Genomic DNA, 25734 nt, shown 5'->3' on the forward strand with positions numbered 1-25734 from the left:
GCAGGAGGATCTCCTTCTCCTCTCTGCTGCCTGGAGGAGCTCCCTACATCTCTCCCGTGCCGTATCTGCTCTCCCTGGTACCGTAGATTGCTGCCTAGGTCCTTGGGTAAGGACAGCTTAGGGGCAATATACAGTACTAGAATGAAAAATGTGTGGCAAATATAACTATAACCCCCCTCATCCATAGGAATGCACCCATGTACTGCAGTATATGGGTGCATTCCTATGGATGAGGGGGGTTATAGTCATATTTAATATAAACACTGTCCAGGGACTGTTCTGTAATTGGCATGTGTCTTTATAAAATATGTTCATGGAGCCAAAATAAGCCCTACCCCTTTTTTCAGAGAAAAAAATAATATAAGACCCTGTCTTATTTGCGGAGAAACACGGTATGTTGCACTAACCAGTGGGTGCTGTCAGTTCTTTCAACTAGCAAAACACTAATTGTTATTATCAAGTCAGTTACCAGTGCAATATGAGAAAAGAGTTGAACGGCACACCTCTGTGGTGAAGGTGGTGCTCAGTGGTATACAAAGTTCATGCAATTGAAGAGAAAACCACGGCACTCTAGTTGCCGTTTCGTTAAATGCTTATTTATTGGAAAGCTTTTTTTGATTTTTCTAAACTTTTTTTATCCATCCGAAGAATAATATTTAGCCAAACTACAAGCACCATGACTAAGGCCGTGATCAAGGTCTATTGTTGACCGAAACGTTGGCCAGTGGCTAAATATTATTCTTTAGATGGATAAAAAAGTTTAGAAAAATCAAAAAAAGCTTTCCAATAAATAAGCATTTAACGAAACAGCACCTAGAGTGCCGTGGTTTTCTCTTCAGTTACCAGTGTGCACACATCACAAACCATGTTCTATATTGCAAAGAAAGTCACTCGTTGTCCTGCAAGTGGTACCACGCATGGAAATTGTCTATTCTAATAAAAGTATGTTGCATTGTAAATCCAAGTTTTACATTTTCACATTTCGATTAAAATAATTGAATGACTTCATCCCACTCATCAACAGGCCACACTCCATTGGGCTGAACATTGGATGGAGAGTTTTTCCAGTCCCAGACTTTAAGAGGAACATCCCAATTCTTGCCGTAATTTGCTTCTATATAATCTACAGTCTCACACGGGACTTGGACCTTAAGCTCCAAAAATTCTGTCCAGCAAAGTGTAAATTTTGGGAACAGGTATCTATAAAAAAAATAAAGAATAAAGTATTCTTATACAAATAGTACATAAACGTTTCCATTACAAATAAATTGGCCAGAAACAATGACTCTGGTACGTTGCATACATTTTTTTAAACTGGTCCGGCCCCCTGCACCCCGCCAATCAGATATATAAAGAGGCCGTTCCGTTAGTGCTTAGGCCTCCTCCTAGGCCATATGATGTCACGTTCATCGGTCGCATGGCCTAGATGCTGCTCAGTCCCATTCAGGTGAATGAGCTTGAGCTACAATACCAAGTACAGCCACTATCCATGGCACTGTGCTTGGTAAGCTGCAAGGAGGGCTCTGCGCTCACTGGAGCTCCAGTGAGTGAAAGGACTTCCTCAAACAGCAGATCGGCGGGGGTGCCATGAGTCGGACCCTCTGCCAATTTCATATTGATGACCCATCTTGAGGGTAGGCCATCAATATGCAAGTCCAATAAAACCCATTTAAGGAGTATTTGAAATCACATCATATAAACAATGAAAGCGTCTATTCTAACCAGAAGGGTTAAATTGCCTTTAATTCCCATTCAATATACAAAAATATCAGATGGCAATAATGCTACAGTCATAAAAAAAAGTTCTTACTTAAATTTCTTGCCACTTTTGGCTTGTGTGCCCCCATTCCACATATAGTCATCTTCTTCATAGAAGAAAAAAATGTCAAGTTTCACATCATCTCTCCCAAGAAAAGAGAGTTCCAAGCTATCTTCTACCTGAAAACAAAAGGATATCAGATAAGACAAAAACTATCAAATATTTCTAAACTGTCCAACACTGATTTATGTCCTCTAAGACTGACAAATATGAATTTACATTGTGCCTCAAGTCTTAAAGATTTTCAAAGTATCTGCTTAACAAAACAAATGTGGATTACATTTAGAGTCTGAACCTACGTGTCCTGATCAAGGTCTTTTTGTGCTGGTTCTTAGTAATTTATCACCAGATCAAGGTTTCTCAAGTAGCTCAGGTCCTAACACTCACCTAGGTGCACCTGCGAGGCCTGGGCCATATCAGCCAGTCTTGAGTGGGACTCGCAGACTCCTCCCTCCTCCCATTGTTAGCATTGCTACATGCTGGAGGTAACTGGTGAGTTGTCTGTGAGTCAGACCTCACAGGTAGGTGAGTGTTAGGACCCAAGCTACTTGAGAAACCTTGGCGCGGTGCTCGGGCTCAGACATGTCCTCCATAGTAGGACATGTTGGCTAATCTCTCAATTTTAACATCAATTTGGGGGTTTAGTAAGAACCCAGGGTGAATTATTATATTGCTATATTGGTTATCACATCCACATAACTGCTATCTTGTGTAGGATGTTTATTGTGGTACTTGTGGTCTGCTGCAGGCATCCTCCACTGTATGCAACGGGCCCACAAGTGCAGGATTTGCTCCCCCTGTTTATATATGCACACATCTACATATGGGGTTGAGCACTTCCTGCCTGTTTAACACCATGCCATGTTTTTCAGTTTGTTTGTATATATAGAGATGCCTGGAGGTGTATAAACTCCAATTTAAATGTGCCTTCTTTCCATCTACAGGCCACATTTAGGTGCACCTGCGAGGCCTGGGCCATACCAGCCAGTCTTGAGTGGGACTCGCAGACTCCTCCCATTGTTAACATGATTCCATGCTGGAGGTAACTGGTGAGTCATGCTCCTGTAATTTGCCCCATGGCCCCTAATATTGCCCATACGGCTCCGGTAGGTGAGTGTTAGGACCCTGAGATACTTGAGAAACCTTGGCGCGGTGCTTCGGGCTCAGACATGTCCTCCACTGTAGGATATGTTGGCTAATCTCTCAATTTTAACATCAAATATGAGGGGTTTAGTAAGAACGCAGAGTGCCCACCTGTCTTTGCTCATATTATTACTCTTTATTTCTATTTTATGTTTCTTCTGAAAATCACTCTCAGATATTTCATCGGGACTGGGGACCTAATCCTGTCTAAATGTAGACAGCCAAAGATGCGACAAATTTATCAACAGTGGCTTACACTGGATGATATATGTGGTGCATAACTAGACACTTTCTTCCAAACTTTACACCAACTTTTGGTCGGCTTACCTTTTGCCAAAATATTTTGGTAAAATTATTAGTTCAGTTTTGACATACATTTTTGCAATCAAAGTAGTAAATGTGAACCAGATTTTCCACATTCAGTGTGGCTATGACATATTTTAGTTCTCTGGCTGATATATGGTGTAATTTATTGTCTGATTTTCATAACTTTTGCTTATAAAGAGGCTTTATTAGTTCTTATTACGGTCTCCAAATGTTAATATTACACCCTTACTTACTAGTTCTTCTGGTTTATTGTGTGCCAAAATCTGGCATTTTTTTTTGTCTCGCATCTCCGTTGTTAAATATCTTTATGAAGCAACATTAACACATAAAGTTAATCAAACTGCCTGATATCAAAGACGCCTGTATTGCAGAGGACGGCAACACAACTGTTAAATGACACTGCCATCTAGTGGAGTGTAATAGGATAACTCCTATCTGGTTCAGCTGAACTGCAGCTCATGCTACACAGGATCTGTGTGAAAATAACGTTTTAGAGCTCTTTCACAATGGCTAATACAATTTTTAACCAAGCTGCTAGCCATGTTCTAGTGAGATGGTGGCCTATAATGTGCGTGAGAAGACTACCCCACCTTATGCATTTCAAGCCTACCCCATTCCAGGCTCTTATTCATGGCTATGTATCTGAGCTCTGGCCTTTTATGCATAGAACACAATACAAAGCTTCCTATTCACCTTCACATTACACTGCTGTTTTAACGCTAAGTGCACATATACGCAGCAAATTGTCCAATACCGGTGGTATTCTTAGCTGCTTATACCTTCGTGTAAGAAAATGGCCATCAGTTTTCTGAGCTAAGTCTATAAATAAAGCCAAGCAAAGAGGAAAAACAGAACTGCTGCAAAAACGGAACAACTAAACCATGCCAAATCTGTGCTTCAGTGGCAGGGGCCGGCCTTCTGAAATGCTGGGACTAGATCAGGCTTGTAGTCCTGTATAAAGATCCCTAAATCCACATCTTTACTGTATGGAATGATATTGCACTGCCGATACCAACCTGAAAAAACAACAACTTTATTATAGACTCCCAGAGTGCTAACAGATGACATTTATACCGGTTCAATATTAATTCCTGTGGATTTTATGAGATGCTATATTCATTACTAAATGATATATAATGGAATAAATGAAGCTTATGCATTACCTTAGCATTTCACAATACCATGTAAACATTTACCCCACCTCTCTATCTAATAATTCATTCATATGGAATATGAGAAGATATGGGCAGGTGGGAGGGCTTACCAAAATAAAGCATAAAAAAGAATAAAAACAACAAGAATGACACTAAAACCCAAACAGTATGTGCCAGATCACAATCTGTACTATAAGGCCTCATGCACACGACGTTGTGTGCATCCGTGGCCGTTGTGCCGTTTTCCGTTTTTTTCGCGGACCATTGACTTTCAATGGGTCCGTGGAAAAATCGGAAAATGCACGTTTTGCAGCCGCATCCGTGATCCGTGTTTCCTGTCCGTCCAAAAAAATATGACATGTCCTATTTCTTTGACGGACAACGGTTCACGGACCCATTCAAGGTCAGTGCCACCAATGAAAATAATACAATAGAGGGAGGGGGGGGACGCACAACTGTGCACCCAATGAAAAAAATACAATAGAGGGAGGGGGGGCGGGGGGGGGCGCACACTGTGCCACCAATGAAAATAATACAATAGCGGGAGGGAGGGGGGGGGCCCGCAATGGCCACCAATGAAATTAAAACTGGGGAGGGAGGGGGGTCTGCCCCCTGCTGCAGGCAGCCCCTGATTTCTTATAGGGGGCTATGATATGCACAATTAACCCCTCAGGTGCAGCACTGAGGGGTTAATTGTGTGGATCACAGCCCCCTGTAACGAGATCGGGTGCTGCCAAGGCGGCAGGGGCAGTCATGTACACAGTTCTCAGCTATATTCTAACTTGAAGCGTACCCCAATCACCATGGGAACGCCCTCTGTGTTAGAATATACTGTCGGATCTGAGTTTCACAGATCTAACTCAAAATCCGATGGTATATTCTAACATAGATGCGTTCCCATGGTGATGGGGATGCTTCAAGTTAAAATATACCATCGGATTGGAGAAAACTCCGATCCTATGGTATATTAACTCCTGACTTTCCATTGAAAGTCAATGGAGGACGGATCCGTTTGAAATTGCACCATATTGTGTCAACGTCAAACGGATCCGTCCCCATTGAGGCTGAACGCTGCCAGACTGATGCATTCTGAGCGGATCCGCATCCACTCAGAATGCATTAGGGCTGGACGGATGCGTTCGGGGCCGCTTGTGAGCCCCTTCAAATGGAGCTCACAAGCGGAGCCCCGAACGCTAGTGTGAAAGTAGCCTTAGTTCCTCTTTCTTTTTGCTTTATTTTTATTCTGTCATGTTGTGGTTAGTAACCTTATAGGTTATTGTATTACCTAAACATGTCCCACTGCTGATCCAGAAAGCCACACCCAACGAGTCCAAGGTGGAAGCTGCCATGTGTAACAGTGCTTTGGCTTTCTTTCTAAATTCTATCCCATCCAGTGATGTGTCGTCAGGATAGAGCTAGGGGCGAAAATATAGCATTTTTTTAACACATTATCCATGAAGGAAACAAGACATGAAGTCTTAATATTTTCTATCAGGTTCTATCTTTGGCTGTTTGGCGTTTCCATTAGTTTGACAGGAAGAATAATACTGCATACTGTAGACCATACTCTCTGCTCTCAAATGTGAGGGTACATTGATGTTATAACCCAATGGAAGTACAAATGCCAATTCAGAAGAATCCAGGTTAAGTGGAATATCATATAAAGAAGTAGATCTTGTTCAGGCAAACACAATACTAGGAAAATCTAAAACAATACTAAAAAAGCATTTTTTACACTTATGTACTAAATCTATTACAGAATGGAGAGAATACAGAACCTGCTTTACTGTAAGTAGTAAACTAAACCAACCTTAAAAAATGACCGAGCTTCTTTATAGCGGCACTCTAAGAACCTTGCATTTGAAACCTCAGATAAAAATTGCGAGGGGTCTCTTGGGATCTTCACCTTTAATTTGTCCAGAGTAATCTGGACCAGATCAGCACTGAAAAAAAGTGTATGGGGCAGATTTACAAAAAAAATAAAAATGTCTTTCTTGCCCATGGCAACCGATACCAGAGCAGGTTTCCGTTTTTCAAGAGCACTATAAGAAATGTAAACTGCTCTTTGGTTGCTATGGACAACAAAGAGTTTTTCTTTTAGACAATTTCATAAATCTTCCTCCTTGTTTTTGTGTTGTTACCCCAAATTCTAGATTTCTTTCAATATAGTGACTATGTATCCACATGTATTCGTACTGTTTAAAGGAAAATTTTAGTCATGACCCAATGTTACAATCTTGATCTTCCTTAGGATACTTTCACACTAGCGTTATTCTTTTCCGGCATAGAGTTCCGTCCTAGGGGCTCTATACCGGAAAAGAACTGATCAGTTTGATCCCCATGCATTCTGAATGGAGAGCAATCAGTTCAGGATGCATCAGGATGTCTTCAGTTCAGTCATTTTGACTGCTCAGGCAAAAGTAAAAACCGTAGCATGCTACGGTTTTATCTCCGGCAAAAAAAACTGAAGACTTGCCTGAATGCCTGATCCAGCATTTTTTTCCATAGGAATGTATTAGTGCCGGATCCGGCATTCAGAATACTGGAAGGCCAGATCCATCCTTCCGGTCTGCGCATGCACAGAATGAAAAAAAAGGTGAAAGAGATAAATGCCGGATCCGTTTTGCCGGATGACACCGGAAAGACGGATCCGGCATTTCAATGCATTTTTTTTGACTGATCAGTCTTACTAATGCCATCAGTTGGCATACGTTTGCCGGATCACTCTGCCGCAAGTCTGAAAGTAGCCTTAGCAAGACATTAACAGGACACAAGTCATAATAGGGCTCAAAATGAGCCACATAAGGTATAAACACATCATTTTAAATGTGTTAGTCCTACAGCGTTTACAGGTGACATTTTTACTTTTCCCACAGTGGGAGGAGCCTAGTGTTGGTCTGTATTGGAGAGCGTATGACAACAACTCTTGGCCCCTAAAATTAGGAGAGATTTATCAAAACTGGTGTAAAGTAGAACAGGCTTAGTTTTCCACAGCAACCAATCAGATTCCACCTTTCATTTTTCAAAGCTGGATAATGAAAGGATGAATCGCATTGGTTGCTATGGGTAACTAAACTAGTTTTCCTTTACACCAGTTTTGATAAATCTCCCATTGTGTGTGGGAAGCAACAGAAAGTTGATGTTATAGTAAAGAGCAGGTAGTAGTAATAAGATTCATATAGAGGTATGGAATATATATACAGTATATAAACACTAAGAGGGAGATTTATCAAACTGGTGTAAAGTAGAACTGGCTTAGTTGCCCATAGCAACCAATAAGATTCCACCTTTCATTTACAGCTTCTTTGGAAAATGAAAGGTGGAATCTGATTGGTTGCTACAGGCAACTAAGCCAGTTCTACTTTACACCAGTTTGACATATGTCCCCCCAAGGGATTAATTTACCATAGACTGACATTTTACACTGATGTATGATATCCCCTGCGATGCACCTAATTTATGATGAGGCACATGCTTCTTCATAAAATAGGCACCTCCTCCGGCAGTCCGTGCACCTAGACTGAAATCTATGGCAGCTCTGAGCTACTATAGATTTCAGTCTTCTTTTACACCAGAAAACTGGCATAAAAAAAGAAATTAAAAAAATTTTAAGATAATTTACTGGCCCGTTACCACAACTTTTTCAGAAAAGTGGTGAAGACAGTCTAGAAACACTACTTGCACCTAGATTGAGGCACAATGGAATTTAAAATGTTGCAAACAACATTTTAATGTCAGAAAATTGGAGTGTGGGGAATGATAAATTACCCTCCTAGAGATTGGTGTCTGGAAGGTACTTTTAATAGCAACTTCTTTAGCGCTTTTTTCAAAGGTTCATAACCATCGCTTCCTTCTCCACCTTACCTACTATAAGCCCCAGCATATCGGCCAAACTGAAGCTTTCGAAAAGATGCAAACTTTCTGTCCATATTTCTCTTCAGTCTTAAAGGGCCGTGCCAGAGGTAGTTGCCACTTCTTTCATAAAAGACTACTAAATGTATTGTGTGAGCAGCCCATTTTGAATATATAATGAAGAGGTATTTCTGTGCCTGAGAGATCATCCATCCCTTCCAGTCGTGATCTCTTCCATCATATTTCTGGCCACTGAAATCCCAACTTCTCTGCTGCTTGAAAATGCCACCCCTATAACACATTTTCATTTATTTAGAAAGTATGTCATGAAAGATTACAACATCAACTAACCTACTAATGCGCACTATAGAAATGCTGTGGTCGCCACAATATATGATACGACAGTGTTTCTGACACAACTGCTGCAAATGATTTACCTAGTGCTGTGTTTCTCCGAAAATACGACAGGGTCTTATATTATTTTTTTCTCCAAAAAAAGGGTTAGGGCTTATTATCGGGGTAGGGCTTATTTTGGCTCCATGAACAACAATCACACATTTATGCTCGAACAAAAAATCTAAATGGTTAGGGTTACCATAGTAACCATAACCCTAACCCTACAATCACAATTGGTGGTGTAGTGTCAGTGGTTGGCACTCTCTCTCTCATAAAACCGTGCCCTATCTCCTCTCTGCACTTGGGAGGCGGAGACGGGACACTGGAGCCACTCTGACAGTGGCACTGTGCCCTCTCTATGGTACAGTATCCCGGGAGGCAGTAGACGCATCTACAGTAGTGATTAGGTGAGTGGATCGTGCCTGCTACCATCCTGTATAAGGCTAGCTACAGTACCGTAACCCTATTCTCCTTGTTCGTGACGTCACCGATGTCATGCGACATAACCTAGCGCTGGAGCAGCTTACAGTATCTAGGGCTTACTTTTGGATTAGGGCTTATATTTTAAGCCTACTCCAAAAACTCTGCTAAATAGTGCTAGTGCTTATTATCGGGGTAGGGCTTATTTTGGGCGAAACATGAGTAGTTTAGATCTTTATTATGTAGCCACCACACTTGACGTGTGTTATAGTAAATACTTGTATTCCCATGAAATAACAATTCTGGCATAATTTAACATTATGTCCTTCCTCTGTTAATGTGGATTATAATGTAGTAAGTAAAAGTTGCATTTTATTTTCTCAAGTTGAAGCTGGATTTCTTGACAAATATTGGGTTATCCCTGCGCTCAATGTCCAAAGAGCAGTCCAGCTCCATAGTACAGGCTGAGGGCATCAGACATCCTACCCCTGGAACAGTGACAGGTCCTTTAATGTATACTATATCGGGAAACTGCATTTATAACAATGTCTAATATATAAATGCCAATAACTATTATTATTGGGATCATGCTTCATATTCAACTCACTGTAGGGGTTCACATAACTGTTTGCAAGGTAATTGGATTTCAAACTCCCTGCAAACAGAAAGCAGACTGCAGTTTAGGATGGTCTGTGATTTTTGCTATAATTATGAGGGTCTACATGCCTCTAAATGCATAATTGAATGGCGATATACGGTAAGCCCGGCTCATTTTTTGACTAATAAAATTCTACAAATTTTAATTTCCGGAACTGTGTCCAATTTGACACCTAGAGATGGGTAGCACCAAGCCTGGTATTTTTTTCTAAAAGGGGTTAGTCCTACAGAAATATTTAACAGTTTTCAAACCAGCACCCTGAATCTGAATATTTTTGTAATTTCATGTAATTAAAGGGGTTTTCGGGATTTTACTACTTGAGGACCTATCCTCATGATAGGTCATCAGTATGTGATCGGTGGTGGTCCCGACACCCAGCGACCCCCTGCCCGACCAGCTGTTTTGAGAAGGCACTCCTCGTGAGCGTTGTGGCCTTCTCAGTGCTTACCAAGCACAGTGCCGTACATTGTATATCGGTTGTATTGTAACCTGATCAGCCTCATTTACTTCAATGGGGCTGAGCACGATATCAAGCACAGCCGCTATACAATGTACGGCGCTGTGCTTGATAAGCTGCGAGAGGTCCACAGGGCTGCCTTCTCAAAACAGTTGGGTCCCAGGTGTTGGACCCCCACCGATCAGCTACTGATGACCAATCCTGAAGATAGGTCATCAGTAGTAAAATCCCAGAAAACCCTTTTAAGCATTTACTATAGCCACTGAGTATTTCAATGAAATCTATCTATAATGCCACCTGCTCTTTTTATAATTTCTCTGTCCACCTCACTGAGCGTGGATGCACATGCTCAGTTCCATTCTTCAGCTGCCACAGCTGCAGCAGACAGAAGCGCCCCCACTGAGAAAGGACACACCCGCCTTAGCTGTCAGCTTGAAATAATAATAATAATAATAATATAATAATAATAATACATAAATCAAGCAGAACAACCGGAGGAATGACTGTGGAGATCTCTGGATCCATGTGAGGTACAGGGCTGGTTCTAGCTTTGTATGAAAGAGACTGTCATGTACTATATGATCTCAGATTTTAATTTTTTTACGTTAATCATAGGATCATTCCTTAGACATAGACTCCTATAATACAGCCTGTGTCTGCTGACAGGAAAACTATGAGGGATTCTGCTCTGCCATGGAATGCTGCCATTTAGAACAGAGGGTTGATATAATAAGTATGATAGTACATAGTATAATATATTAAGTATGATATGTACATTACATTACTTATCTTGTATGGATATTGAATTACTGTGTGTATTATAATCCAGAGCTGCCTTCACAGTTCTGCTGGTTGTCATGTTCACAGCTTAGCTAAACTTCTATAATTAGCTTTTCCTATATGAGATTACTGTACAGAGCTTAGTGTAACAACCATATGTACCATGCAATCTCTATGCAAACACCAATCAAGCAAGAACACTGGGAGATTTCAGTTCTGAAGCTGCAACATTGTGAATTCAGCTTTGCTGTATAATACAGACTGTAACTCGGGATCAGCGCATGATAAGTAAATCATACGGTAATTCTAGCTGTAAATTGTAAAATGCTGTTTAAAAAGGTGAGCATGCACTAGGTATCTATTAAGTAGGCAATATCTCGTATTCTTACTTTATGTTCCCATATCTTGTCCAGCAGTCCAAATGTGGTGATGTCTCTCTGCTTGCAGAAATATTGACACCCAGGTGGCAAACTATCTGGTGAGCTCTTCAACTGTTCTAAATCCTTACTTAGAGGTCCCAAAATTTGAGTGTCCACTAGAAAAACCGGTACATTGTGGTTGGTAACCAGGTTTAAGAAGCTCTTAACCACTCTCTGAAAGAAAAGAGAAAAAAAATTATTTTATTTTAAGGATAGGATTCACTGGCATCCAGAGCTGTAAACCAAGACTGGGGTAATTTAGCCATGAATTTGTGCGTTCTCTAGCATAAAAGTCATTTAAACTGACGTCCATATTCATAACGTCCTCACACCACTTTTCCAGCAGGTGAGCTTGTGTTGTACCCTGAGTAAGTTTTAGGGTTTTTCTCCAAATTTTCTGATTAGAAAATGGCGTAGAAATTAATAGCAGGTCAGACGTGGCACATAACGGCCGGCTTCCATTCTCTGACACAATGACATTTCTTTTGTCACATTTAATGTCTATCAATGTCACAAACTGGCTCCTTTACGTTGACACCTAGAGATGAGCGAATCGAGCGTGACGAAGTGGAATTCGTTTAGAATTTCAGGAAAAATTAGATTCGCAAACGAATGCGAATTTCCTCGCGCTTCGTCGTAAAGAATCGCAACTTTTCCTAAAATGGCGGCTACACATGTGAGGACTGAGGACATGGGGCATAAAACTCTGGGAAAAGGGATCACCCATATTGACATTCCTGCATGCAGCCAATCAGCAGCCAGCCAGCCCTGTGATGTCACAGCCCTATAAATACGGCAGCCATTTTGGATTCTGCCATTTTACAGCGTTCAGAGTGCAGGGACAGACGTGTGAAGGCGCTAGGGGCAGCTATTGGAAAAACCTCTATGTTTAAAAACAAAAATGAAAAAAGGATTTATAAGTGCAGGGAAAGGATAGGGAGGAATCATTTCACAGCATCTTAGTGCAGGGAGAGACGTCAGAAGGCACTAGGGACATTGATAGGAAAGTGATTTACAAGTGCAGGGAATTATTTGGGGATCCATATAGTCATTAGACAGCTCTGTCATTACAGCTTTTTGTTGTTATTTGGCTGCAAGTGCTATGTTGAAAAGCCTTTAGTGGATTATATCTTAGTATCTTATTCAGTATGACAAGAAAAATATACATGCATTTCACTTCTGCAGTTATTTCTGGTGAAAGCGTATAGGGGCGTATTACAGTGAAAAAAGAAAAAATATACGCACTGCACTGTTGCAGTTATTTCTGGTGAAAGCATATAGGGGCGTATTACAGTAAAAAAATAATATATATATATATATATATTCTCAGTGCATTTCTGCAGTTATTTTTGGTGAAAGTGTATAGGGGCGTATTTCATTAAAAAAAAAGACAAATATATATGCACTACACTATTTAATTGTTTTCTGGTTAAAGTATATAATGGCCTATTTCATTCCAACAAGAAATATATATTCTCTGGTCACTTCTGCAAATATATATATGCACTGCACTGTTTCAGTTATTTCAGGTGAAAGCGTATAGGGGCGTATTTCATTAAAAAAAGACAAATATATATGCACTGCACTGTTGCAGTTATTTCTGGTGAAAGCGTATAGGGGCGTATTTCAGTAAAATAAGAAAAATATATACGCACTGAACTATTTAATTGTTTTCCGGTTAAAGCATATAGTGGCCTATTTCATTCCAACAATAAATATATATTCTCTGGTCACTTCTGCAGTAATTTCTGGTGAAAGCATATAGGGACGTATTTTATTAAAAAAGGAAAAATATATACGCACTGCACTGTTGCAGTTATTTCTGGTGAAAGCGTATAGGGGCGTATTACAGTAAAAAAATATATAAAAAAGAAAAAAAGGTATAGTCTCAGTGCATTTTTGCATTTAATTCTGTTGAAAGCGTATAGTGGCCTATTTCAGTCCAGCAAGAAAAAGACAGAAATGACTCTTACCGGTAATTGGATTTTCCTTTAGCCTCCACAACGGCACCACCTGGAGGTTGGCCCGCCTTCTCAGGGACAGGAAACAATAGTGAGATCAGCAAATAAAGGGCCCCCTCCCTCTCACCTCTCCAGTTATTAACCTAGGACTCAGAATAGAAGTGAAACAAAACAATTTTAATAATAAGGTATAAACATAAATAATAGAGGTAATGCCACTTGTTATACAAAAACAAGGTTTTTCAAACTGAGAATCAACAATGCGCCACCAAAACAACTCATAATATATAACAAAAAAATGGAATATATATACCTATATATCTATCTTTTTTTTTTGTGTGGGAATCCCTGTGCCGTTGTGGAGGCTAAAGGAAAATCCAGTTACCGGTTAGAGTAATTTCTGTCTTTTCCCCTCGCCTCCACAACGGCACCACCTGGAGGAATAACATAGGTGACATAACTAGGGTGGAACCACCGCAGATAGGACCCTGCGGCCAAAGGATAAGTCCCTATTGGTAGAAACGTCCAGCTTGTAATGTTTAAAGAAGGTACAAGGGCTGGACCATGTGGCTGCCCAACAGATTTCTTCCAGTGAGGCTGAGGCGCCTTCAGCCCAGGATGTTGCCAATGCTCTGGTGGAGTGAGCTTTCAACAAAGGGAGCAGAGCAACTCCCTCAGTCTCATAGGCTAGAATGATGCAGGCCTTGATCCATCTGGAGATGGAAGTCTTGCTAGCTGCTTTGCCTTGGTGAAGAACTAGATATTGCACGAGTAACTGGTTTGATTTTCTCAGATTGTTGGGTGCCTCCAAATACTGCAGAACGCACCTTCTAACATCTAGGTTGTGGAACAACTTTTCTTTATCTGATGTCGCTGATAGTCCTTTATCAAGTCCCGCTTGAAGGAAATCCAGGATAAGGGTCACCTCTGGTTTTTTGGAGGGATCCCATCTGCCATCCCCAAAATGTAAAAAGGACTCCCAGGCTCTCAAGTAGATTTTTGACGTGACGGGTTCCCTTCTCTGCAATAGAGTGGAGACTATCGCCTCTGAAAAACCCTTTTCTCTCAGGATGTGCCTTTCAGTTTCCAAGCTGTCAAGCGAAGCTGGGTGACTCTGGGATGTACCACTGGTCCTTGGAGAAGTAGACCTGGTCGGGGTGGGAGAATCCAAAATTCTTCTCCTGCTAGATTTTTTAGCATTGGAAACCATGCTCTCCTGGGCCAGAATGGAGTAATTAGGATAATTTGGGCTTTCTCTTCCAAGATCTTGGTAATGACCTTTGGTATCAGAGGAAATGGCGGGAACGCATAAAGAAGTTCCTGAGGCCAGGATGCTAACAAGGCGTCCACTTTCAGGGGTCGGTATAGAAGGGCAGGGAGAAAAAGTCTGTGACTTGCCTGTTTTTTCTTGTGGCAAATAGGTCGATCTTTGGAGTGCCCCACCTGGCAAAAATCTGTCCGAAGATCTGATGATTCAGACTCCATTCTCCTGGCTTTAGTTGATCCCTGCTCAGGAAGTCCGCCACTTGATTTTCTCTTTCTCTTACGTGGGCTGCCGATAAAGAGCGTAGATTTTTCTCGGCCCAATTTAGGATCTTTCCCGTCACTGAAGATGGGGAGCGGCTTCTTGTTCCTCCCTGTTTGTTCAGGTAGGCCACTGTGGTGGAATTGTCTGAGAGGATTTTTACATTTCTCAGATGGATAGAGGGAGAAAAGGCTTTTACGGCTTCCCAGACCGCACTTCCCTCATGTTTGACAAAGCTTGTTGTAGCTCTGTTCTCCATAGGCCCTGCGTCACCTTCCTGCCAAGACGATCCTGATTATTTTTTCTTTTGATCAGGCCTACCACGTTTTTGGGGGCGAAAGGATCGTCTCTGGCAATAAAACTTTCCAATTCGGTGGGAAAGCCTTTTTCCTATCTGATGCTTTCTCTAAAATATCGTCAAGCGCTGAGCCAAATACTCTATCCCCTTCGCAAGGCAAGGCAAGGCACATAGTTTATTTTTTGATGCTGTATCCCTCGACCAGGTTCTCAACTAAATTGCTCTGCGTGAAGCATTGGACAGGGCGGCTGTTCTGGCTGATAATTTCACTATGTCAGCGGAAGCGTCTGCAATAAAGTTTGCGGCCTGTTTTAACATAGGGATTGAGGCTAGAATATCTTCTCTTGGAGTACCAGACTCGATGTGCTCCTCCAACTGTCCTAACCACAAGGACAGGGTCCTAGCTGTGTAGGTTGCCGAGATTCCAGGTCTCAATACTGCGGTGGAGGATTCCCAATTATTCTTGCCACTGGGGCGTCTACCCTAGGAGTCTTGTCCCATGTGGCCGAATCTTCCCCTGCAAAAGGTTATTTCCTCTTAAATATTTTAGATGCGGACTGTCTTCTGTCAGGTTCTTTCCACTCATTATTAATTAAAGCTCTTATATTATTGTGGACTGGAAAAACTCGCTTTTTTCTGTCTCCCAAGCCTGCGAACATCTGATCTTGTACTGTAAGCGGCTCTTTTGGTTCTTCCAAGTTAATTGTGGCTCGGATAGTTTTGAGCAAGGAATCTGTCTCTTCAATTGAACAAAGAGGTTTCCTATAAACGTCCTCAGAAATAGATGAGTCTGAGTCAGATGTAATTTCTCCCTCATTTATGTCCCAGTCTTGTTCCATAACAGAGGTACTCGGTGTAGAGGGTTTGGACGTGATGGTAGATAACTTTGCCTCACAGCAGCCCCGACTTCCTCTTTAATCATGGTTTTTAGATTTTCAACCAGGAAAGGGGATTCTTCAGAGACCACCTTGTCACCACCACCAACACTTCTGACATAGAGGCTTCTTATAGGAGCTAGAAAGCGCCTTTTTGCAGATGGCACATTTCTTTATGGAGGACGGTTCCCTTTTTGAGACATCTCTCCCTTAGGAGACATAATCCTGAAAAATTGGTAAGTTGTTGTTTCTTTTATTTTTTTTTATTGGGAATTGCCAAAGACAAACCAGGGTGTTTGTAGCAACAGAAAAAAAACACAAAATGTGCCTTCAAAAACCTCAATAAAACAACATAGGGAGGAGGCTTACCAAGCATGATGGCCTGGGAGTATCTGTGGGTTTTCTGGGGGACTCAGAATTAGCTTGCAGGGACATGCTTATGCCGGAGGAGCGCACAGTCAGCTGCATGAGGACGCCGGCAGCCCGCGCTGCTTTACTTTACTGGTCCGGCGAGTGACGTCACAGCCCCGCTCCCCGTGCGCCGCTCCATGCCGACGTCTCAACTCTACGCCAGTACGGCACACGGGGAGTCTCGCGGGAGCGTTCCCAGGCCCAGGAACGCTCTCTCTTGCCCACAGATCCGCCGATCCCTACCTGGGACGCGGGATGAAAAGCCCGGGGTGACCGGCATCTGCCGGATTTACACCTAGAGGAGGGAGGAACAAGCCTTACTGTGTCCCGCGACTCCTCCTCCTGCAACGGCCCTCCGGCAGAGCCGGTATTACAAACTGAAATGCTGTGCGAGCTGCTGATCCACGATCCCGACCTTCTGAGGGACAGGAAACAACTGGAGAGGTAAGAGGGAGGGGGCCCTTTATTTGCTGATCTCACTATTGTTTCCTGTCCCTGAGAAGGCGGGCCAACCTCCAGGTGGTGCCGTTGTGGAGGCGTGGGGAAAATATATGCTCAGTTCACTTCTGCAGTTATTTCTGTTAAAAGAGTATAGGGGCGTATTACAGTAAAAAAATAAAAATATATACGCATTTCACTGGTGCTTATTTGTGGAAAAAGTGTTCAGTGGCCTATTTCAGCACAGAAAGAAAAATATATACGCACTGGTGCATTTATTTCTGCTGAAAGCGTTTACTGGCCTATTTTAGTACAAAAAGAAAAATATATTCTCAGTTCATGTCGGCGGTTATATGTGTTGAAAGCATGGCTGGGAGTCAGCAGGGTGGCAGCAGTGGGAGTTCGGGAGCCAAACGTGCCCGGGGTAGAGCACCTGCTTAGCAGCAACCTACCTGGCCGGGAAGTAGTGGTGCAGAGGTTTAAGGAAGTAGCGGCTGTAGCAGTCAGTCAGTGCGGCGGTTATATGTGTTAATACAAACAGAAAAATGCATTCTCAGTTCACGTCGGTAGCGGTTAGATGTGTTGAAAGCGTTTAGTGGCCTATTTCAGTACAAACACAAAAATACATTCTCAGGTCACGTTGGCGGTTATATGTGTTGAAAGCAGGGTGGCAGCAGTGGGAGGTCGGGAGTCAAACGTGCCCGGGGTAGAGCACCTGCTTCGCAGCAGCCTACCTACCTGGGAAAGAGCAGGGGTTCATGGAAGTAGCGGCAGTAGCAGTCAGTCGTGCGGTGGTTATATGTGGTAAAATCTTTATTGAGCGTTCAGCGCTGCGGTTATATGCGGTTAAATCTCCATGATAAATCTGCAGTGTGGATGCCCCGTTTGGCTTCTACACACTTTCAAAATAATCCTTTAGCAGAGCGAATAGATGCCGGATGACCGGGACGCTCCATGACCTTCCCAGTAGCTGCTGTCGGGAGCAGCGGTTCATTTCTGAGACGTCCGTATAGTGCGGGGGGAATCCGAAGACCCTTTCCATCTCCGTGCTCCGTTATATGTGGTAAAATCTTTATTGAAGTATTTTGGTGGAAAAAAAATATAGTATTCAGCGTAAAACGCTGCACTTAAATGCGGTAAAATCTTTTGTGAATTATTTTGGTAGAAAAACTAATTGTATTCAGCGTTAAGCACTGCACTTGTATGCGGTAAAATCTTTTGTGAATTATTTTGGTGGAAAAACTAATTTCATGCAGCGTTCAGCGCTGCAGTTACTTGTGGTAAAAGTCAGTTGGCCGCTGCCTATCGGCGCCATCGTCCATCCTCTCGCAGGTCTGACCGGGGGGCCCTCTGCGCTCACGTTCCACTGCCATGGCCGCTGGGGAGAAGTGGGGTGGCAGGAGCAGTACCAGCTCTATCAGCAGCAGCCTGAGTCTACAGTCGCATAATGAAGAAACTATTCACCAGCAGCGGCAACAGGTAGACCTGAAGCAGGACCTGAACCAGCAGGGGGTGGCATACTTGGACAGCACCCTGCCACCCCACATTGAAGATACGCTGGACTACTGGGTAGCCAAACTGGATTTGTGGCCGCAACTAGCAGAGTTTGCCCTGGAAAAGCTGTCCTACCCGGCCAGTAGTGTGGCAACAGAGCAGGTGTTTAGTGCAGCGGGGGCCATAGTTACCCCAAGGAGAACTCGCCTGTCCACCCAAAATGTGGAGAGACTGACCTTTGTCAAAATGAATCAGGCGTGGATCAGCTAGGATTACCAACCACCAATTCCTGATGCATCAGACTAGATCATCCATGGTGCCACACCAACACTTTGATAAAAGAGACCGGTTTCTTCTGACTACCTGCCTCAGCTACTACTCTGATGCTGCAACCCGCCTGATGCCACACATCTGATGCCAAGTGCTCCTTCTAGCACCCACCTTCGTCAGCGGGTACTGGTATTGCCACCCACCGCCCCACTCTGTTGCCGGGTCAATTTGTGGTCTACTGATGCAGCTGCTGCTGCCATCTCCAAACTATGTCAGCTTGCCACTCTGTGGCCTCCTCATATATATCATGAAACAACAAATATACAAAAACAATGACAACCTCCTGATGCTGCCACCACCTCCAGACTCTGTCATTTTGCTACTCGGTGGCCTCCTCATACTGCTGCCAAATCCAGACCCTGTCATTGGGCCACTCTGTGGTCTCCTCATGCTGCTTCCACCTCACCACTATGTCATAGGTCCACTCTGTGGACTTCTCATGCTGTTCCCACCCTCCCCACTTCATGACTGGGCCACTATTTTGCCTTTCGGCCTGGCTGACATCATGATTTATTTCACCTTTCTTCTGATCTGTCAGAAGGAAGGAAAAATGAGACGCACAACGGATGCTGTCAGCGTAGCAGCTGCAAGGCCTGTATGGTCCCATCAGAATTGACTTGATTTGATCGCCAAAAGCAGGAGTGGGTACAAAACACAGAAGACATGCAAATATTCCAGTCACGTGTCATCTCTGTTTTAAATCCACTCCTATTTTTTTTGGCATTAGCTATACTGATAGATTATTGAGCAAATGCGGACCGAGTAAAGGCGGATGCTCAACAGACAGGATCAGTTTTTTGTGGGTTATTGTTCTGTCGGATGAGAGGAAGGGCAAATTAATCAGTAACTCTGTCCGGGGGGCTCTACTTGTATACGCGTTTAACAGAACAGGTTCTGATAACATCTATGTGGAATCAGCAGGCGACGTAAAAGGAGTGCGCTTCTTGGCACTAACATCGACCTATAAGGCTGAGTTCATACTTTAGTTATTTGGTCAGTTTTGGCCCCGTGACTGCCCAAATAAGTGAAGTGTGCAGTGATTCTAAGAGTGACACCTGTCATCTGCATGTCATACGGACTCACAGTATTATTTCACTACCAAAACAGACTCCGTATGCGTGTTACTACAAGGCACAGTATTCTACACCACTATAAAGGCTCTCAGCAGCCAGGAAATAGCAGTTTTTTAACGTAATTCGCCGCAAATTTATTTGGACCAAATAGAATTTTTGAAAAATTCGCTCATCTCTAGTTGACACCGCTCTCTTGAAAAAGATTGTACATTTTATTTTATCTTCTCTAAAGGATTATGGGGGTAGTCATCTTGCCTGACCTGCTGTTACCAGCATTCATAGATATGCTTTACAGCACTTGTGCAGAGGGCATTGTGCAGGGAGGGGGAATAGATAAGCTGTGACCATCACGATTCACGACATGACTACTGGAAAGAACAGGGATTGTCAGCTTATTATTAGTCTTAGTGAAAAATTGCAGGGTTTTATTTTTATCATTTTATAGATAGCGATATGGATATTGACATGGAAACTTTGAAAAAACTAAAAAAAAAAAAAATATATTAATTTCATACTGATAACTTATCTTCAGGATGGGTCATCAGTATGTAATCGTGGTGGTCCGACTCCTGGGTCCCTCACCGATCTGCTGCTTGAGTAGACCACTGCGCTCCCACGAATGCAGTGGCCTCCTTCCAGCTTACCAAGCACAGTGCCACCCACTGGATATTGGCTGCGCTTGGTATTGCAGCTCAGCCTCATTCATTGTAATGGGTTTTAGCTATGCCTGGCCAACGATGAAAGAGATTTGTCTTGGGTAAGCCGTGAGGAAGCAGTGGTGCTCAGTGGAGTAGCTGATAGGGTGGGACCCCAAACAATCACATACTGAGAAATGTGCCAATATAAAACACTCGGAAAACCCCTTTAACATAAAAACTTGGTTTAAACAGTAAGACATTTCCTGGGGACACGTTCCCTTTTATAAATCCACTTGAAAATATCACAGATTATAAACACGCAGACCTTCACAGACCATCTAAGAACTTAACAGGAATCTGCAATAAACTATGCTTACTAGTACTATCTACTTACCCAATGTGTACTGTCTTGTGCATCCAAACTTCCTTTCATCTTGGAGAAAGCAGGGCCATTCTAAATCAAACAAACATTACACAGAAATGAATGTAAAAATACAAGATGACTTGCATATAAATTAACCGGCTGCAGAGAAATTCTGCAGTAAGAAAACACAGAATTCTGCAGAAAAATACAGACATATGATAGTATCCAAAACTACTGAATATTAGGGTTTTCCAATACACAGCATTTCGATGCGGATCTTGTTTTATGTGAAAGAACAAATGGAATCCAGCTCCTCTTAAAAATATGCTTTAATCGACTTCCATAAAATCCGACATCAAATAGGACACTTTGCTGTGACGCGTTTCAGGCTATAACATCTTAGCCCTTCATCAGGTCTTGATGAAGGGCTAAGATATTATAGCCCGAAACTTGTCACAGCAAAGTGTCCTATTTGATGTCGGATTTTATGGAAGTCGATTAAAGCATATTTTTAAGAGGAGCTGGATTCCATTTGTTCTTTCACAGTTTGCACCTGACTGAGTCCGGGTCTGATTTTCCGTGCTCCACTGGGAGGTGTCAGGTGAGAGCTGCAGTGATTTTCTTTCACCTCATTTTCAAGGATCTTGTTATATATATATATATCATTTTTTATTTTTTATTTTACACACTTATATAGTGCTGACATATTCCGCAGCACTTTACAGACATTATCATCACTCGTTGTCCCCAGGAGGGCTCACAATCTAAGTTCCCGATCAGTACGTCTTGGAGTGTGGGAGGAAACCGGAGTACCCAGAGGAAACCCACGCAAACATGGGGAAAACATATCATCTCCATACGGATGTTGTCCTAGGACCCCAGCGCTGCAAGGCACCAGTGCTAACCACTGAGTCACCACTACTTTTATTAAGAACCAGGATCAACAGGAATAGATATATGGTACTCTGCCACTAACATTACATATTATATCGCTATACTACGTCATGGTATTCTACATGACATGCTATTAAATATTACCTTTGCAGATATATAGTATCGGTAGTAGTACAGCTGAAACAGAAGAAACAAGGTACTTGCGGCTGTCAGCACAGCCAACACCACGTTTTTGTTGACTCGTTGCATTATCCCGGACTCGCAGACGTGTGGTAGCAGATCATATCAACTGCAGTCATCTTCATCGGGCGGCATGAAGCGTGCAGGAAAACTGTAAATATGTAAAAAATATGACTATTCCTGTAATCATGTCATAAAATACACACAGAAAACAAAAGAAATATTCTGTCTAAGAGGCCGCCAATGTAAACCAAGCTGTTCCCAAAGAGCATGCAGAGGAGGTATCTACAGAGCAAGCAGAAGGAAGAGGAGAAGCACGGCGTGAAGGGCATCTAGGGAAGGGGCTCACCGGCAGTTCTCTTCTGTATTGCGAGCCACTTTCCTGTACTGCACCTGTGCTGGATACTGAAGCTCACAGCACAGCGCGAGACTTTAGGATCAGTCAGGGTCAGGCATGATCACGGTTACATTGCCTGGCCCTGTCAATCAAAGTGCTGAAGGCGCAGAGGTTGCAGAGAGAGGAGAGCCTCTAAGAGTAATGGCAACGCCTCCATTGCTCCTAGAGGCTCATTTACATATATATATAAACTTCATGTTTCTCAGCAGTGCAGGCACATAGGAACATGGGACCAACACAGATGTCTTCAGCTGCCAAGTGCACATGTAACAGGTCAGCCAGTGTCATAGCTACAAATCTGCTGGTTTAAAGGGCATCTGTCAGCAGATAAAGGGGTTCTAAGCAAGGTAGTGCCCTCTAGCACTAAGGCAGATCACACAAAATAGTGAAATGTACCAAACAGGAGCATAATCTCACGTCCATGATAAACTTTTGTTCTGCGAGAGCATGACTAATGGATGCAAAATAGCTTAAGCATGGGAAAGCTGCAAAAATAAAAATAAAAATAATGCAAATAATGTTTGGGCCATGTTCACAAATGCATTGTAGCTACTGTCCAAGACGGGTTGTTTCATGGTTTTGGTACCTGCCAACAGAGCCTCATACAGCAGTGTGAAAATTGACTTTTAAGCTCTTAAAGGGAATGTGTCATCAGAAAATGACCTATTGATTAAATCACATTTTTATGTTTAACATATTTTAAAGAATTTTTGATCATGTTATTTGAATTTTCCATGTCAATATCTATATTTAAACAAAAAACATAAAATTCTGCAGTTTTCGGCCACTAAGGCTAATAATAGGTGTCACTTCTTGGTTTGCACAGATCACTTTACTGCAGTTATCTGCTTATCTGTCATTCTAATCCTGTCTGTAATGATATCACCTCTTGGAATGAATAAGACAGGATCCACCATTCCTTGTACAATGACCTCTGCACAGGTCACAGAGCATGCCTAGAAAACTCTCCCATAGAAGTCAATGAGGTCCCCTCCTGTCCATTGTGTCTATGGTCCATGTTCTTAATGCTTTCTAAATACTGTTAAGAACACAACCGGCAAGATATCCGCCCCCATAATAGTGTTCAGGAAATAGAATTAAAAAAATCTGCAATCAGAAAATAAAAAGAGATTAGAAAAAAAAAAAACAGATACAGTTTTTGGTGACACATTTCCTTTAAAATGGTTCCCTCACTAAAATGATTGATCACCTATCCAGAGACCCCTCACTGAATGAAGCCGTAGTGCGCATGTTGCTTCACCACTCCATTGACTTCCATGAGACTGATGTAGACAGTGCTCCGTCATTCCTACAGAAGTGAGATTCCTCATTCTTGGAATTGCGAGGGTCCCAGGGGTCAAACCCAAGTGATTCATTATTTATCACCTGGTCTCTGGATAAGTGATAAATACATTTCATGGGATAAACCCTTAAACCCCAGACGCGGCCCATTTTGTACGTCAGAACCCAGCATTTTATTTTCTTCGTCTCCACATTTTAAAGGACATTACTTTTTTATTTTTCTGGGGACATATTACTACCACTTGCTCCTTTCTGAACCAGTTGCAGTTTGTAATGCAGTATTTTGGGGAATAGTTAAAGGGGTTGTCCAAGTTATATTTATTGATGACCTATCCTCCTATCCTACGTCATCAATATCAGATCGGCAGGGTTCTGACACCTGGCACCCCGCCAATCAGCTGTTTGAAGAGAAGGCGCGCGTCGTGCCAGCGCTGCCTCCCCTTCACTGTTTACCTTCTCGCCGTTGCATCTGCAGCGGTGAGAAGGTCAGGTCTGGGTACCACATTCAGTTTTTTATCACGCGCGTGCAAAACGCATTACGCCCGCGCGATAAAAACTGAACAACTGAACGCAATCGCAGTCAAAACTGACTGCAATTGCGTACCTACTCACGCGGGTTTGCCGCAATGCACCCGGGACGCATCCTGAACAAATCCATCACGCCCGTGTGAACCCAGCCTTAGGCCTCATGCACACGACAGGTTTTTCGTTGTTCTGTGATCCGTGGCCGTTTTTTCTTCCATGGGTCTTCCTTGATTTTTGGAGGATCCACGGACATGAAAAGTCTAAAAAAAAATAAGTCAAGTTTGCATTGAAAATGATAGGAAAAACGGACACGGATCACGGACGGCTATCTTGTGTGCATCCGTGATTTTTCACGGACCCATTGACTTGAATGGGTCCGTGAACCGTTGTCCGTGAAAAAAATAGGACAGGTCATATTTTTTTCACGGACTGGAAAAACGGATCACGGACGCGGAAGCCAAACGGTGCATTTTCCGATTTTTCCACGGACCCATTGAAAGTCAATGGGTCCACGAAAAAAAAACGAAAACGGATCAACGGCCTAACTCTGTCTAACCACTCAGAAGCTGTGGTTACTAGTGACGGCCTTATCTGAGGCTTTAACTGCTGTGATTGGCGTTGTCTTTGATCCCAGCAGTAATACTAGGATGCCAGGTGGCACTAATTGCGTGGGCACAGCTCCCGAGCCTGCTCCATCATATCATCATAATAGTATGTTGCTGGGTGCCATCTAGCTACTTGCAATGTCGTACTATTACAGCACTGAACGGGACAGGGTTAACACATATCACATTTTTATGACTGTTCCATTCACCCAAGGGTACAGTTAAATGGAAAACGTGTTGCGTGGCAAGAAAGTCGCATGACATTTCATGCAATGTATTTCAATGGCGTCGCATCCAAGTCGGATTTTTTGCGACTGTTGCATTGCAGAATGTCTCATTGAAATATATCGTATGAAATCTTGCGTGGTAGCCATACACTTTTGTGTTGTGTGACAGAATGTAGAAATTCATGCACTCACTGCAGTAAAAAAATAATATATGGCACTGATATTGAGCCCCAGATATTTCTGCCACCAATCTGCGGCATGTGGACCTCCGATAACTGCACATGCATCGCCTCCCAGTGCAGCCGCTTACCATTGGCAGGAAAACTAAACTAACGGCGACATTTATCATTTCCTTGCACCAAAAAACTGTGGAGTGAAAAGGTATTTCTCTCTCTCTCTATATATATATATATATACACACACACACACACACACTAAGGTAATTAGAGCATATCCCCCCCCCCCTTCTCGTCACATTACCCGCAGACGTCCAGCCCTGCGTGTCTGTAGAGATCTATGAAGTCATTGCTGTACACAATGCAGCGCGCTGTCACTTTAAGATAACGTTTTGTCTATACATGCGAACACCTAGTGAGTGAAAGGACCTTTGATGATGTCACGATCATGTGATCAGTCACATGTGAGGGAGGAGTCAGGCTGTGTGCCAGGGTGAGCAGAAGAGAGAAGAGACTAGTATGCCTCCTGTGTAATGCCGTGTGTGCAGAGATAGGAGATATACACATGATGCAGATTTGGTTGTCGACATTTCTGT

General features: G+C 42.7%; 1 protein-coding gene across 1 annotated transcript; it reads right to left on the reverse strand.

Annotated features, from left to right (window-relative positions):
* Positions 1-696: 696 nt before the first annotated feature.
* Positions 697-25564, reverse strand: FKTN (fukutin). The gene is given in 12 exon segments (XM_040420338.1): positions 697-1200; positions 1811-1938; positions 4170-4196; positions 4199-4305; positions 5729-5858; positions 6254-6386; positions 8308-8456; positions 8458-8586; positions 11396-11599; positions 20863-20922; positions 21871-22057; positions 25443-25564. Coding segments are annotated over 11 exon segments (1386 nt in total). The 5' UTR covers positions 21976-22057; positions 25443-25564; the 3' UTR covers positions 697-986.
* Between the last annotated feature and the right edge of the window lie 170 nt (positions 25565-25734).

Source organism: Bufo bufo, chromosome 2 (assembly GCF_905171765.1).
Source record: "Bufo bufo chromosome 2, aBufBuf1.1, whole genome shotgun sequence".
Taxonomy (NCBI): domain Eukaryota; kingdom Metazoa; phylum Chordata; class Amphibia; order Anura; family Bufonidae; genus Bufo; species Bufo bufo.